General features: G+C 36.6%; 2 protein-coding genes and 2 long non-coding RNA genes across 5 annotated transcripts; all 4 read right to left on the bottom strand.

The window, feature by feature from the left end:
- Nucleotides 1-1748: 1748 nt before the first annotated feature.
- On the bottom strand, nt 1749-2079 carry LOC124446068. The gene is made up of 2 exons (XR_006948338.1): nt 2030-2079; nt 1749-1814 (listed from the first exon to the last, which is right to left on the bottom strand). It is a non-coding gene; the product is annotated as an uncharacterized LOC124446068 (long non-coding RNA).
- A 191-nt stretch (nt 2080-2270) lies between these two features.
- LOC124445888 (G2/M phase-specific E3 ubiquitin-protein ligase-like) lies at nt 2271-3017 on the bottom strand. The gene is made up of 3 exons (XM_046996674.1): nt 2847-3017; nt 2510-2691; nt 2271-2417 (listed from the first exon to the last, which is right to left on the bottom strand). The coding sequence occupies exons 1-3, from the start codon at nt 2995-2997 to the stop codon at nt 2271-2273; spliced, it is 480 nt and encodes a 159-aa protein (XP_046852630.1). The 5' UTR covers nt 2998-3017.
- Nucleotides 3018-3019: 2 nt separating this feature from the next.
- On the bottom strand, nt 3020-5589 carry LOC124445874. The gene is made up of 5 exons (XM_046996667.1): nt 5275-5589; nt 4062-4216; nt 3724-3941; nt 3263-3361; nt 3020-3182 (listed from the first exon to the last, which is right to left on the bottom strand). Exons 2-5 carry the CDS (start codon nt 4155-4157, stop codon nt 3020-3022), a joined length of 576 nt encoding a protein of 191 aa, XP_046852623.1. The 5' UTR covers nt 4158-4216; nt 5275-5589.
- Nucleotides 5590-5747: 158 nt separating this feature from the next.
- On the bottom strand, nt 5748-8489 carry LOC124446012. 2 transcript variants are annotated; one of them, XR_006948322.1, is made up of 3 exons: nt 8320-8489; nt 7789-7894; nt 5748-6201 (listed from the first exon to the last, which is right to left on the bottom strand). It is a non-coding gene; the product is annotated as an uncharacterized LOC124446012 (long non-coding RNA). The 2 variants fall into 2 exon arrangements; XR_006948321.1 differs by lacking the exon at nt 5748-6201 and adding an exon at nt 6969-7288 and having other exon boundaries at nt 8320-8488.
- Nucleotides 8490-15866: the final 7377 nt, after the last annotated feature.

Here is a 15866-nt window from a genome sequence, read left to right as displayed (position 1 = left end):
AGCAAATATTATGTCGTATTTCTATAGTACTACATTTGTATTGAACTCATTTCATTTTAATCAGTAACAATTCAGGAAGAGTTGGTCGACCAAAGAAAATAATTCCAAGGGATGTATTGGAAAATTTGCTTCAGTTACGACTTACGATTGTGGAAATTGCCAGACAGTTGAAAGTCGACAGGTCAGTGGTCTACAAAGCAATGTCGGAGTATGGGTTGTATCGAGAAAACTTTTCACAATTGTCACAAGACGAAATAGAGAAAGAGGTGGACGCCATTAAACAAAATCATCCTAAGGCTGGCGAGGTCATGGTTCAAGGGTACCTTGAATCTAGGGGTCTTTACATTCAGCGACAAAAAGTGAGAAAAGCCATTCATATGGTTGATCCATTAGGTGTCGAAGAGAAAAAGTAAACCAATAAAGCGTCGCATTTATACTAATCCTTTTCCCAACTATATTTGGCATATTGATGGGAACCATAAACTTGTTAGATGGAGACTTGTCATACACCATGGTATCGATGGTTTTAGTCGATTAGTGGTATTTGCACATTGTTCTTCAAACAATCGAGCAACTACTGTTCTATATCACTTCTTATGTGCTGTCTCGAAGTATGGGCGTCCTTATAGAATTCGTACCGATCTTGGTGGCGAAAATGTTGACATCTGGCGCAACATGATTTTAACACGAGGCAATGAAACTAAGCCGGTTGTTGTAGGGAATTCATTGCACAATCAGAGAATCGAAAGACATAACAGAGCACTAAATGAACAAGTTCTAACAAGTTTTAGATCTGAATTTTATGCACTTGAAAGTGAAGGTGTATTGAATGTCAATAATGACACTGATATATTTTGCCTCAATTCAGTGTATCTGCCACGAATCAACAAAATCCTTGACGAGTTTGTTGCTGCTCACAACAGCCATAAAATATCTACAGAAGGAAACAAAACACCTGAACAATTGTTTTGGGTTAACATTAGAAATGCATACCATGAAGATGATATGCTACCAAACACAAGCAATCTTGACATTGAAGAACTAGCGTCAAGTGATTTACCTCACGTCAATGTACCAGATATATCATGCCCTTTGCAAGGTGACTTACAGTTGCAAAATTTTAGTACATTCATTCAATCTCTTTCGGCAGTGAGCGGAAAAGCAGCATACCTTGAGGCTGTTCGTTTCTTGGGACAGTCAATGCTTGATGAGCAGAACCCTGAAGATTTGCATGCACAATAGATGACTTGCCTTGTTTACTTTTGCTAGCAGGCAGATTTGGTCTAGGGCTTTTGGAGAACATTAGCAACAATGGTCAACCTCTCTTGGGATTGATCTGCAAGCCAGCAAAACGTAAACAAGACAAGTCATATATGAGTAGTAAAAAAATATAGTCTTCACTAACTATTTTATACAGTAATGACATGCTAGGAGGAATATAGATACGTCAGTTAGAAATACGTTGTTTTACATCATTACCAAATCGTAAATTAAATCAACACAACTATTGCTTAGACTCTAACTTCAGCAGCTTTCTTATACATGCATGTCTATGGAGCACCAAATGTAGGTGAGTTCAGAATCCCATCGTTCATCATTTCTTGAAATTCTTCATAACTAAGATCATCTTTATCATTATGAAGTGGCAAATACAAAATGTGAGCGCAGGTGTTGCTTTGGGACGAACATCTTCCCAGAAACAAATAGTTGGTTTGTCATGAAATCCTAAGGAGGCTCTTCCTCCAACCCAGTTGCAAAAATCATAATCATCGGCAAAGATACAAGAGGCTCTGAAACATTGGCAAAGCAGTTTGCTAGAGAAAAATAAATAAAAGTTGTACTTTTGAAATGGATTGTTCGTCAAAAAGCAATTATTTGATAACACGTTTGATAACAAGCAATTGAATAACGTTTATTATGCAATTAATGCCTGGGGCATTAAATAGACCCTAGAGGTTATAGATACGAGGCGTTTATTTCATTTCTATCACTTCGATCTTTTAAGGTGATGGAAAAGCTTTTAAAGTACCTTCGCACTCTTGTAGATAGTCACGCCAATGCATTATAACGAGCTCCTCCTTTCACGTCTTCGACAACCATCTTCTGAAAATCTGGTGTAAATATTCTGTCAACTTCTATCGCGGTCAGCGGCTTGCTACGATGGCAGAAGTATGGGCGGAAGAGAAGTGGATTTCCTTTTAATAAGCTAAGAACACCCAGTGTTTTTAACCCGTCCTTGAACTGCTCAATTGCACTTCTCGCTTTATCAATTACAAAAAATTGACAAAGCTCTTCCACAAGCTGTTTTCTTGTTTCAAACTTTGGAATGCCGTGAAAGCCAGCTTGTGCAAAACATCAATGGCATCATCAGATCCTACTATAGTTGCAAACGTTGTTTCTTCTGTAGTAGCACTGATCTACAGACGGAAGTATGATTTGTGAAAATGCCAGCTCAATATCGAGATACAACGTCAGACTTTTCACTATTGATAAAAAAGCAAATATTTACCCGTTCTATGATACTTTTTACTTCACAATCTTGTACATCGTCGATACATGGGTGGCAATTTTCTTCACCAAATACAATGAAGTCATACATAGAGGGGGATAGACAATGTCCTGCAGTTCCACCATTACACAAGGAAACGGAAAGAAGTTTTCCACATTGAAAATACAAGTTTTTCCTCTTTGCTGGATGTAAAGGAAACACAATTATGCTGTTCGATACGTGCTTTTGTAGCTATGTAGCTAAATTGATAACGTACATTAATCCCTTCGGCTAAATTTAACAAAATTTATATCTACGTAATTCAGTTTTATCATGAAGACAATCAACGCACGACTACCTTCTTGGTTCATAACCAGCACCTTTTTCGAGGGCAATCCCAGGAACGCGTTCGAAGAAAAGGCTCCTGAAACTGCAAGGCGGAGAAATTCTCGTGTCGGCCCTCCTAGATCCACAGCACCCTCGCTAGACCCGATTTCGTCGGCAAACATGACAGACAACGGACGTGAAGGATCAATTTTTTCTTCCTAGCTTGGCAATACCGTCTTCAAATACATGCTTGCGGCGAACGTTAATAATGTTTTTAGATATGGCTACGTCACAGGATTTTCCAACCATCACTTTATCTATGTGGTCATTCAAAACAGTACTAACCATTTGTTGCGCGCTTGAATCGCTAAAGACAAATAACCAAGTGAAAAAAATTAGCATGGCATCTTGTCTTCCGTTAACGCTTTTTTTAGCTGATTACCATACTTTGCTAAGCCCATGCTATTTTGAATAGCTGTCTGCACCTCATCGTTGTCATCATCGCTAATTTCAATGGGGTCTGGATCAAGCAATCCTAAGAATGACCTAAAAGAATTTAACACAGAAGAAATTTGTTACAGGACACTCTTTCATAACAGCATATACATTGCTAAAGATAAGCTGTATATAATTACTCGTTTTTTATTCTACTATGTCATTGTAATTATCATGCATATTAATAAACTGGAAATAACATAGTCGTTCGTACGTTATCATCCAATATTGTTTTAAAGTCATAGCAATAAATTTGTCATTCCAAAATAGCTGGTGAATATATAAACCAACAATCACAAACAGAAACAGTAAATCCAGACGTTGCACAATAATTTTTAAAACAAAAATCAGTAACATAGTGTGTATCCCAACCTACTAGTGTAAAATGGTATCTGACAGCAATACATACTGACCTATAGTGATTGCTCTCAATGGTGGAAGTTATATGATGGCTAGTTGATCCCTCTGAAAAACTTTGTGCAGCACCTAGTATAGTCATCGATCCCTCTGAATGACTTTGTGCAGCGCCAGGTATAGTCATTGATCCCCCTGACACACTTTGCGCAGCCCGAGGCGTAGACATTGATATATTTAAAAGTTCGTTATCAAAATCATCCTGTTCGGAGTCATCCTGAAATTTTCATTCAAGGCAATGGCAATATACATTGAAATAGAAAAGAAACCAACACTACGATGAAGAACAATTACTGCTACAACAGACATAGCGAAAGTATCACCCTCTATGACTCACTTCAACAATTAAAGCTCCATCAACATCCTCATTTTTCCCATTTGGAAATGATGTATAAACATCCTTGAGAACACAGTGATATGACCTCTGGAGCATTCCATTGGAAGGAAGTTGATGTCTTAGAAATAGAAAGCTTTTTTGTACCTTTGGTTATTCTATAAAGATAAAACAAATTAGCTACTTTATAATTGGACACTTTCTTCTTCAATAAATATCATGGGCGGGAAATAAAAAAATATCATCATTACATCATATCATCAAAAGTATCGTCAATAATGTCTAGCAATGACTCAATCACAAATTTTGTGCATATTGATATTGGTGACAGAATTCAATATAAGTGTAGTAAAACATAAAATACTTGCCCTAAGTAGTCAAATGGCAGCAGTTCACCAGGTAGCAAGTCAAAACTGAGGCAAATATGCTTGTTATTTCACGGGTAACATCCTTTGCTACCCATGCGAGTTTAATGAGATTTTTCCAATTAAACCCATATTAGCTAAGCAACCTCGGCTATTTCCACGAGGAATTGGAATATCTTTGCCATTTTCTGATGGTAAAAGGCAAACAACATCTTTGTGTAAAGCTTTGCAGACTTTGATTGGGATGTTGATGACCTTTTCCGTTTCTACCACCAACATTTGAATATTGAATACAACTGCTTTCAAAAATCGATGGAAGAGGTCTGGTCTGTAAGACATAATTCATTTGATTGATTGCCTGTAGTAAATTGCCATTGAAAAGCCACATTGAATCATAGTTATATAACAATGAGGTGCATTTATAGCAATTTTTTTAAGCAGACAAAACAAGGTGTTAAAAAAATTTTGATAGTGCAGTCATGCATGATAATAATCAGACAAACATTGGCCAACTTACAGCGCTAGAGCTACTTGTTCTACTTTGTGACAACTGTGTGAGCGTTGTCTGACGCTGTGGCTGTCGCTGGGGCTACGGTTGGATTTTGGAAAAAACTTTAATGTTAGATAATAATTTAAACGTTTTCAACGGCACATATTTTACAAGAAACGTGCACCCATATACACTAGAATGTTACCTGTGGTTCATTATTATTTTCGTGGGCAGTAGCTGCATCAGAGGACTAAAATTGTAAGAATTTTGTCACGTAAAATCGACGACCTCGTGATTCGACGCATATCACACATTGAATATTTACAAGTATGAAAGGAGAATATTTTGCTTTGTATCTTACCTCTTCATGTTGATCTCGCAGTGCCTCGTGTACTGCTCTTCCTACGGCCTCGGTAATTGCTCTTTGGAGATTGTGCATTTGAGACATATTTATTTGACAAAAAAGACAAATAGAAAACACGCCGAGCGGGAAACTTACAGACAAAATGAAATTTTTCGCGACAAGCGATCTAATTTCAATAACGCGACAGTGCGGAAATGAGTGCTTATCCAGGGGGGACTGAGAAAATTATTTTATTGCTTGCTGACGTCATTTGGCACGCCAAGTGTCTCGAAATTATTTTGGTTATTTATAAATAACCATTTTTTCGCGTGCGCAGAAACTGGTTATTTAATAAATAACCAATTTTCGGCGTGTGTAGAAAATGGTTATTTAATAAATAACCAATTTTCGGCGTGTGTAGAAACTGGTTATTTAATAAATAACCAATTTTCGATGTTTTCATAAAGTGGTTATTTATTAAATAACCAAAATAAGAAATTGGTTATTTAATAAATCAGGGAAAATCACAGTGTTATGCGGTTAAATAATAAAACCACAGATGGCCCCATATATTAGTGTTTGGCACTAGGCTTTAAACTTCATGAGTCTGCACAGTCCATTTGACAAATTTTTCAGTTTCATAGTCATGGTAACGACAAGCTGGATCTATTTTCATCGCTTTCTGAGTGATTAAATCGTTTGGTCACATAAATGTACGCAAAATCATCTGAGCATGCGCAGTACGCTTGGAAATGCGCAGTACAAGCAAAGTCTATTTGACCAATTGTCTGAGTAAACGATCATGGAAATGACCAACTGCATTTATTAGAATCAATTAGGGAGTAGATAACTTGCTTACTAACAAATTATTAAAGATATCAACTGAGCATGCGCAATTCACTTGACAGTTTTTGACTTCGTAGTTATGGCAACGACCAGCTGCATCTACAAGCACCGAATTTGAAGTAAATAGCATGCTTAGTAACAATTAAATGGATAAATCATTTGCTCATGCGCAGCAGCATGCGCAGTACATTCGACCAATTGTTTATAGTCATGGCAACGACTAACTATATGTACTTGCACTATATTTGTGGCAATTAGCTCACTTAGTCGCAAATTATCAAAGAAATCATCTGGGCATGCGCAGTAGTGACTTTAATAATACCGCAACTTTCGTAAGCCTCTGAATTTTTGTATATATATATAAAGCCAATATTAGGTATAGTAGATGTCAACTAGCAGTGGAAGCTGGGTGCGATATGTATGCAGTGGCTTAGGGTCCAGACGTTTCGGGTCGCGACCGCACTCTCCTGCGTACCCCGAGCAAAGCCTATCGCAGGTGATCTCGGGGTCTGATGGGCGGAAGCTTGCTATTGCATCTCCCAAGTAGGATAGCGTGGAGGGGCCGAAATCTCCTACCGAAACGTTAACATGCGGCGTTCTAGTGCCTCGGCTTAAGCAGGTATCGGGAAGCATGGACCGAAAACGGGGTTTTTTGCTTTTGAATTTAATCTTTTTTTTGTATAAAAAGAAACTAGAACATTCAAGGATATTGCAAAGTTAAAAAATTCCGCCTTAATGACTTATAATTTAAACCAACTGTAAATATGTTTATACGCTTTTACATGTTAACTTTTACAAGGTAACTATCTCATAACTCTCTCGTGATGAACGAGAGCCTCCTTATACAATATAACTCTCATATCATGAACAAAAGTATCCATGAGCTTCATGGAAAAATGGATTATCTAATTCTTATAATAGATTTTACAAAGTTAGCATTTAATAAGCCAAGCCATTTGTATCGTTTAAATTATACCCTTATGTCATAAATTCATTGTGAATAATAACTTTCTTTTTACCTTATTTTCACGGTTCAATCTAGAAAGTAACTTTACATTTCGAGTGATTTTACGGTTAAACAGTTAACTTTTCGGATTCATATGACTTCTTTTGATCGCATAGAGACAGCCATCCAATTTATTACGTACATGCATGTGTACTTTGCACTTCATTGCAAGAAACCACCCTACCAACAAATATCCAAATCCGATTTTAGCAGCATCGTACCCTGAGAAAAGCCTATCGCTGGGGTCTGATGGGCAGAAGCTTGCTATTGACATCCCAAAGTAATAGGGATATTTGCCACCTTTCAATTAATAGGATATCGAAATGGACCAAAAACAGGATTTTATGTTTTCAAAATTTTCTCTTCTCTTAAAGAGTAAACAAAATTAAAAATTCTCGCAAGCTTCCAACGGAAAAGACTCACAGCTTATAAGGCTTTGGGGCAATGCGTGGACTACAACAGGAGAGGCATTCTTCATTAAAATTAATCTAACATTGAGAAGAGGCTTACCCCCACAAATGCTAGCAACAAATCCACTTTACTGCTGAGGATATTATGTTTCTTTTTCAATGTGCGCAGAAAAAAATCCAGTTAAGAGCAACTGTTGCATCAAATTTCTCGTTGTTAACCGCGAAAACGAAGAAGTCAGTACGTACGTAATGTAGCATAAAAACACCTACTGTAAAGTCGATACATGAACGTTCCAGCCCCATCCACGCATCTAGCATCAGGAATTGATTCCTCGACTTCGGGAAAGACGGCGAACTCGTTGTTAATCCGTCTTATCTAGAAAAAAGAGGTTTGGGTTAGTATTCACCATAGATTTGTAACTGTAGCCAACAAAATATAAAATTATTTAACATTGAATTGGAAAACCCTTTATATACGTTCTAGTAGATTAGTAATGCTTGCAACATCGATTAAGTAACCAATTGTTTATTAATACACATGAATTTGCTACATCAAAAGCGAAATAAAGCCTCGTGCTCAAGAATCTGTTGTAAAATAAACAATAAATATCCATTGAAAACTTGTATTTAGCAATATCGTAAAATGTCAATAATTTAGTCCAAATATCGATAAGAGGGCACCGAAGAAAAACATTTATTACTGGATAGTAATTCTTTCGGAGAAAATCGCTTCACTTGCTCTAAATCATAACAATTCACCTCCGATTGGCTATGACATAAAACTTCTTTATGGTTTTATACCTTGTGTACATTGAAATAATCCTCTCCGTTTTCAATGTTGGCAAAATACTCGCATTTTCTGCATCGAGAACTTGAACATTTTACGTTTTCAGACACGACGCTGCCCTTGAAGTCCTATAATGGCATTTGAAACGTACCAAATGTTCAAACTCTATAGAAAAGTTCAAAGTCATAATTAACTTTGTGACTAAGCTTCAATATCTTACATGTTTGTGCATGTAGATCGTCCAGGTCAGTAGAGTCCTGAGAAGGACTGTTGGTGTTGATGTTGACTGACGTTTCGACAACTTTAGTGGTAGTTATCTTCAGAGTCAAGTGAGGAGTAAACGTCAGGTTTGCCATATTTGTTATCTGCTTGCAGACGTTTACTCCTCACTCGACTTTGAAGATGACAACCACTAAGGTTGTCGAAACATCAGTCAACATCAACACCAACTGAGAACGTTTACAACGTATTTCTTCAATACCAGGACGTTTACAACGTATTTCTTCAATACCAGAACGTTTACAACGTATGTCTTCAATACCAGAGAACGTTTACAACGTATTTTTCAATACCAGAGAACGTTTACAAAGTATGTCTTCAATACCAGAGAACGTTTACAACGTATTTCTTCTATACCAGGGAACGTTTACAAAGTATGTCTTCAATAGAGAACGTTTACAACGTATGTCTTCAATACCAGAGAACGTTTACAACGTATTTTTCAATACCAGAGAACGTTTACAAAGTATGTCTTCAATACCAGAGAACGTTTACAACGTATTTCTTCAATACCAGAGAACGTTTACAACGTATTTCTTCAATACCAGAGAACGTTTACAACGTATTTCTTCTATACCAGAGAACGTTTACAACGTTTCAATACCAGAGAACGTTTACAACGTATTTCTTCAATACCAGAGAACGTTTACAACGTATTTCTTTATACCAGAGAACGTTTACAACGTATTTCTTCTATACCAGAGAACGTTTACAACGTATTTCTTCAATACCAGAGAACGTTTACAACGTATTTCTTCAATACCAGAGAACGTTTACAACGTATTTCTTCTATACCAGAGAACGTTTACAACGTATTTCTTCAATACCGAGAACGTTTACAAGTATTTCTTTATACCAGAGAACGTTTACAACGTATTTCTTCAATACCAGAGAACGTTTACAACGTATTTCTTCAATACCAGAGAACGTTTACAACGTATTTCTTCAATACCAGAGAACGTTTACAAAGTATTTCTTCAATACCAGAGAACGTTTACAACGTATTTCTTCAATACCAGAGAACGTTTACAACGTATTTCTTCAATACCAGAGAACGTTTACAACGTATTTCTTCAATACCAGAGAACGTTTACAACGTATTTCTTCAATACCAGAGAACGTTTACAACGTATTTCTTCAATACCAGAGAACGTTTACAACGTATTTCTTCAATACCAGAGAACGTTTACAACGTATTTCTTCAATACCAGAGAACGTTTACAACGTATTTCTTCAATACCAGAGAACGTTTACAACGTATTTCTTCAATACCAGAGAACGTTTACAACGTATTTCTTCAATACCAGAGAACGTTTACAACGTATTTCTTCAATACCAGAGAACGTTTACAACGTATTTCTTCAATACCAGAGAACGTTTACAACGTATTTCTTCAATACCAGAGAACGTTTACAACGTATTCTTCAATACCAGAGAACGTTTACAACGTTTCTTCAATACCAGAGAACGTTTACAACGTATTTCTTCAATACCAGAGAACGTTTACAACGTATTTCTTCAATACCAGAGAACGTTTACAACGTATTTCTTCAATACCAGAGAACGTTTACAACGTATTTCTTCAATACCAGAGAACGTTTACAACGTATTTCTTCAATACCAGAGAACGTTTACAACGTATTTCTTCAATACCAGAGAACGTTTACAACGTATTTCTTCAATACCAGAGAACGTTTACAACGTATTTCTTCAATACCAGAGAACGTTTACAACGTATTTCTTCAATACCAGAGAACGTTTACAACGTATTTCTTCAATACCAGAGAACGTTTACAACGTATTTCTTCAATACCAGAGAACGTTTACAACGTATTTCTTCAATACCAGAGAACGTTTACAACGTATTTCTTCAATACCAGAGAACGTTTACAAATTTCTTCAATACCAGAGAACGTTTACAACGTATTTCTTCAATACCAGAGAACGTTTACAACGTATTTCTTCAATACCAGAGAACGTTTACAACGTATTTCTTCAATACCAGAGAACGTTTACAACGTATTTCTTCAATACCAGAGAACGTTTACAACGTATTTCTTCAATACCAGAGAACGTTTACAACGTATTTCTTCAATACCAGAGAACGTTTACAACGTATTTCTTCAATACCAGAGAACGTTTACAACGTATTTCTTCAATACCAGAGAACGTTTACAACGTATTTCTTCAATACCAGAGAACGTTTACAACGTATTTCTTCAATACCAGAGAACGTTTACAACGTATTTCTTCAATACCAGAGAACGTTTACAACGTATGTCTTCAATACCAGAGAACGTTTACAACGTATTTTTTCAATACCAGAGAACGTTTACAAAGTATTTCTTCAATACCAGAGAACGTTTACAACGTATTTCTTCAATACCAGAGAACGTTTACAACGTATGTCTTCAATACCAGTGAAATGTTTGGTAAACTAATCTGATTACCGATATGAGTAACGTTTTAGCAATTGTCAGATCTACGTAGAATCGAATTGGACATTTTAGCTGACCGCCATTCTTTAAGTAGTGTAGCGTTGTGCGTTTCTATGATGGCCTATTGAATATACCAACAGCAAGGTCTTTAGTTTCGTTTATCAGTTTTGTTCTACACAAGAACAACTCATGCAAACTGCATTCTTTGTCATATGATAAATTTAACTGTGTTGACTAACGTCATTGTATTGAGGCTAAACTCGAATATTCACAAGAAATAACGGTTCACGGTACACTTGCCTAAAATATCCCTTTCTTTGCTGTGGTTTTCTTGGCCAGAGTTCCCAACAACCGTTTCTGTCGAAAAAAAATTGTACCAGTGATATAACTAAGTAGAATGACTAAATCTGAAAAATAAAGTGTTGGTTACTATTCCATTGTTGTTTTAGAGTGTTGGTGAAGTTCATCGTTTCAAATAATGCATGTTACGTTCCTCCAGAGTTCAGGATTGATCCTTACAAATGCGAAAGAAAGAAAATCGAATCTCCAAGTTTGAAAATTTACTTTTGATTTGATAGTTGTGAGGTTTGGCGCCTGGAAAAAGCCGATATAAAACAATATGACGTTGGAATCTCGATGCAGGCGATAAACTAACGAGGCACATATTTACAAACGTCGAACATAACCTACTATACATGTGATATTTAAAGTTAATCAGTTGCGGATTACTCATTACGAAAAGTAAACCAAGACATTGTTAGTTTTACTTTTGCTGCTTGGAACTTGCTAAAAGTGCCGTTTTAGACCATTTATGATGTTGAAAACCGTACGTGCGATTGAATATCGACGAAAAGACTTTCGTACCATCTAGTGTTTAAATGCGCGAGGCTAAGAACTGACGAGGATTTCCCTATTTCTGCAGACTGTTTTGATAATTTTAAAGTTTATTTTGAACTATTAATTTCTTTTGTATCGTTCACACTATGTGTTACAAACGCAAGCTAGGAAATGCAAAGGCAAAGGAACGTAAAGAACGCAAACGTTGTCAAGAGACTGAGCTTAGTGGAGGGATTAAATATCACCAGGCCTCGTAATTTTGCCTTAGCCTACATGCTCCGTAATTATTAATCAGCCACTGCTGCGAATTTATCATTGCTGTATGTATTTGTAGCGAAGATCAGACAGTCTTGATGGAAATATGTGTTGCTATCTCTCATGGAGATTTTACCGTCATAGAGGCTGGAACGAGTGCATGATCAAACGTGTTTATATGTTTGTCATATTGATGTTTAGACTACGAAAATGAAGTAATTGCTTACAAACGACCAAATGAAGAAAATTTGAGATATTTTCACAGTGGATCTATCGGATGGGACTTTGATGTGAGTATTAGTTAGTTATTTGTAGCCATTAAGAACTGCTCAACGGACACTGTTGCATTGAACTTTTGGGACCTTCTGAACAAAGTCTGAAACCTGTTGCATAAAGTGTCTGTTTGGCTTCAGGAGTAAAAATTTGGGTTGGCAATACAATACAATTATTTTTATACAGATCATCCGTCCCATTATTTTGACTCGTCTTGGCATCTCTTTATCATCGTTGAATTCAAAAAGAAACTCTTCTGTTCGACTCTACGACAGAACAACTAAGGTTAAACCATGCAGTTTATAAATACCGTTTACAAGTTATTTGATCTAAATTGTTTTATCTCGTTTCAGAGCGAAATTATATCTGTTTATTTCTCTTTCCAAGACCCTGGTACAACAGAAAACGGTTCGTCGTTTAAAGCAATTGAAAACTTTATTTTGCCAAAGGTGAGTAACAAGTCGATAATTTATCAAAATATTCAAGTGAATTGTTTGAGCTCGGGAGTATCGTTATCATGTTTGTACAGGTTAGTAGAGTGCTGAGAAGGGCTGTTGGTGTTGATGTTGACTGATGTTTCGACAACCTTAGTGGTTTCATCTTCAAAGTCGAGTGAGGAGTAAACGTCTGCAAGCAGATAACAAATATGGCAAACCTGACGTTTACTCCTCACTTGACTCTGAAGATAACTACCACTAAAGTTGTCGAAACGTCAGTCAACATCAACACCAACAGTCCTTCTCAGGACTCTACTGACCTGGACGATCTACATGCACAAACATGTAAGATATTGAAGCTTAGTCACAAAGTTAATTATGACTTTGAACTTTTCTATAGAGTTTGAACATTTGGTACGTTTCAAATGCCATTATAGGACTTCAAGGGCAGCGTCGTGTCTGAAAACGTAAAATGTTCAAGTTCTCGATGCAGAAAATGCGAGTATTTTGCCAACATTGAAAACGGAGAGGATTATTTCAATGTACACAAGGTATAAAACCATAAAGAAGTTTTATGTCATAGCCAATTGGAGGTGAATTGTTATGATTTAGAGCAAGTGAAGCGATTTTCTCCGAAAGAATTACTATCCAGTAATAAATGTTTTCTTCGGTGCCCTCTTATCGATATTTGGACTAAATTATTGACATTTTACGATATTGCTAAATACAAGTTTTCAATGGATATTTATTGTTTATTTTACAACAGATTCTTGAGCACGAGGCTTTATTTCGCTTTTGATGTAGCAAATTCATGTGTATTAATAAACAATTGGTTACTTAATCGATGTTGCAAGCATTACTAATCTACTAGAACGTATATAAAGGGTTTTCCAATTCAATGTTAAATAATTTTATATTTTGTTGGCTACAGTTACAAATCTATGGTGAATACTAACCCAAACCTACTCTTTTTCCTAGATAAGACGGATTAACAACGAGTTCGCCGTCTTTCCCGAAGTCGAGGAATCAATTCCTGATGCTAGATGCGTGGATGGGGCTGGAACGTTCATGTATCGACTTTACAGTAGGTGTTTTTATGCTACATTACGTACGTACTGACTTCTTCGTTTTCGCGGTTAACAACGAGAAATTTGATGCAACAGTTGCTCTTAACTGGATTTTTCTGCGCACATTGAAAAGAAACAAAATATCCTCAGCAGTAAAGTGGATTTGTTGCTAGCATTTGTTTGGGAGGAAGCCTCTTCTCAATGTTAGTTTAATTTTAATGAAGAATGCCTCTCCTGTTGTAGCCCACGCATTGCCCCAAAGCCTTATAAGCTGTGAGTCTTTTCCGTTGGAAGCTTGCGAGAATTTTTAATTTTGTTTACTCTTTAAGAGAGAGAAAATTTTGAAAACAAAAAATCCCGTTTTCGGTCCATTTCGATATCCTATTAATTGAAAGGTGGCAAATATCCCTATTACTTTGGGATGTCAATAGCAAGCTTCTGCCCATCAGACCCCTGCGATAGGCTTTTCTCGGGGTACGATGCTGCTAAAATCGGATTTGGATATTTGTTGGTAGGGTGGTTTCTTGCAATGAAGTGCAAAGTACACATGCATGTACGTAATAAATTGGATGGCTGTCTCTATGCGATCAAAAGAAGTCATATGAATCCGAAAAGTTAACTGTTTAACCGTAAAATCACTCGAAATGTAAAGTTACTTTCTAGATTGAACCGTGAAAATAAGGTAAAAAGAAAGTTATTATTCACAATGAATTTATGACATAAGGGTATAATTTAAACGATACAAATGGCTTGGCTTATTAAATGCTAACTTTGTAAAATCTATTATAAGAATTAGATAATCCATTTTTCCATGAAGCTCATGGATACTTTTGTTCATGATATGAGAGTTATATTGTATAAGGAGGCTCTCGTTCATCACGAGAGAGTTATGAGATAGTTACCTTGTAAAAGTTAACATGTAAAAGCGTATAAACATATTTACAGTTGGTTTAAATTATAAGTCATTAAGGCGGAATTTTTTAACTTTGCAATATCCTTGAATGTTCTAGTTTCTTTTATACAAAAAAGATTAAATTCAAAAGCAAAAAACCCCGTTTTCGGTCCATGCTTCCCGATACCTGCTTAAGCCGAGGCACTAGAACGCCGCATGTTAACGTTTCGGTAGGAGATTTCGGCCCTCCACGCTATCCTACTTGGGAGATGCAATAGCAAGCTTCCGCCCATCAGACCCGAGATCACCTGCGATAGGCTTTGCTCGGGGTACGCAGGGAGAGTGCGGTCGCGACCCGAAACGTCTGGACCCTAAGCCACTGCATACATATCGCACCCAGCTTCCACTGCTAGTTGACATCTACTATACCTAATATTGGCTTTATATATATATACAAAATTCAGAGGCTTACGAAAGTTGCGGTATTATTAAAGTCACTACTGCGCATGCCCAGATGATTTCTTTGATAATTTGCGACTAAGTGAGCTAATTGCCACAAATATAGTGCAAGTACATATAGTTAGTCGTTGCCATGACTATAAACAATTGGTCGAATGTACTGCGCATGCTCCTGCGCATGCGCAGATGATTTATCCATTTAATTGTTACTAAGCATGCTATTTACTTCAAATTCGGTGCTTGTAGATGCAGCTGGTCGTTGCCATAACTATGAAGTCAAAAACTGTCAAGTGAACTGCGCATGCTCAGTTGATATCTTTAATAATTTGCTAGTAAGCAAGTTATCTACTCCTAATTGATTCTAATAAATGCAGTTGGTCATTTCCATGATCGTTTACTCAGACAATTGGTCAAATAGACTTTGCTTGTACTGCGCATTTCCAAGCGTACTGCGCATGCTCAGATGATTTTGCGTACATTTATGTGACCAAACGATTTAATCACTCAGAAAGCGATGAAAATAGATCCAGCTTGTCGTTACCATGACTATGAAATTGAAAAATTTGTCAAATGGACTGTGCAGACTCATATGAAGTTTAAAGCCTAGTGCCAAACACTAATATT

This window comes from Xenia sp. Carnegie-2017, unplaced genomic scaffold (genome assembly GCF_021976095.1).
Source record: "Xenia sp. Carnegie-2017 unplaced genomic scaffold, XeniaSp_v1 HiC_scaffold_11, whole genome shotgun sequence".
Lineage (NCBI taxonomy): Eukaryota > Metazoa > Cnidaria > Anthozoa > Malacalcyonacea > Xeniidae > Xenia > Xenia sp. Carnegie-2017.
This window is presented reverse-complemented; position numbering and strand designations above follow the sequence as displayed.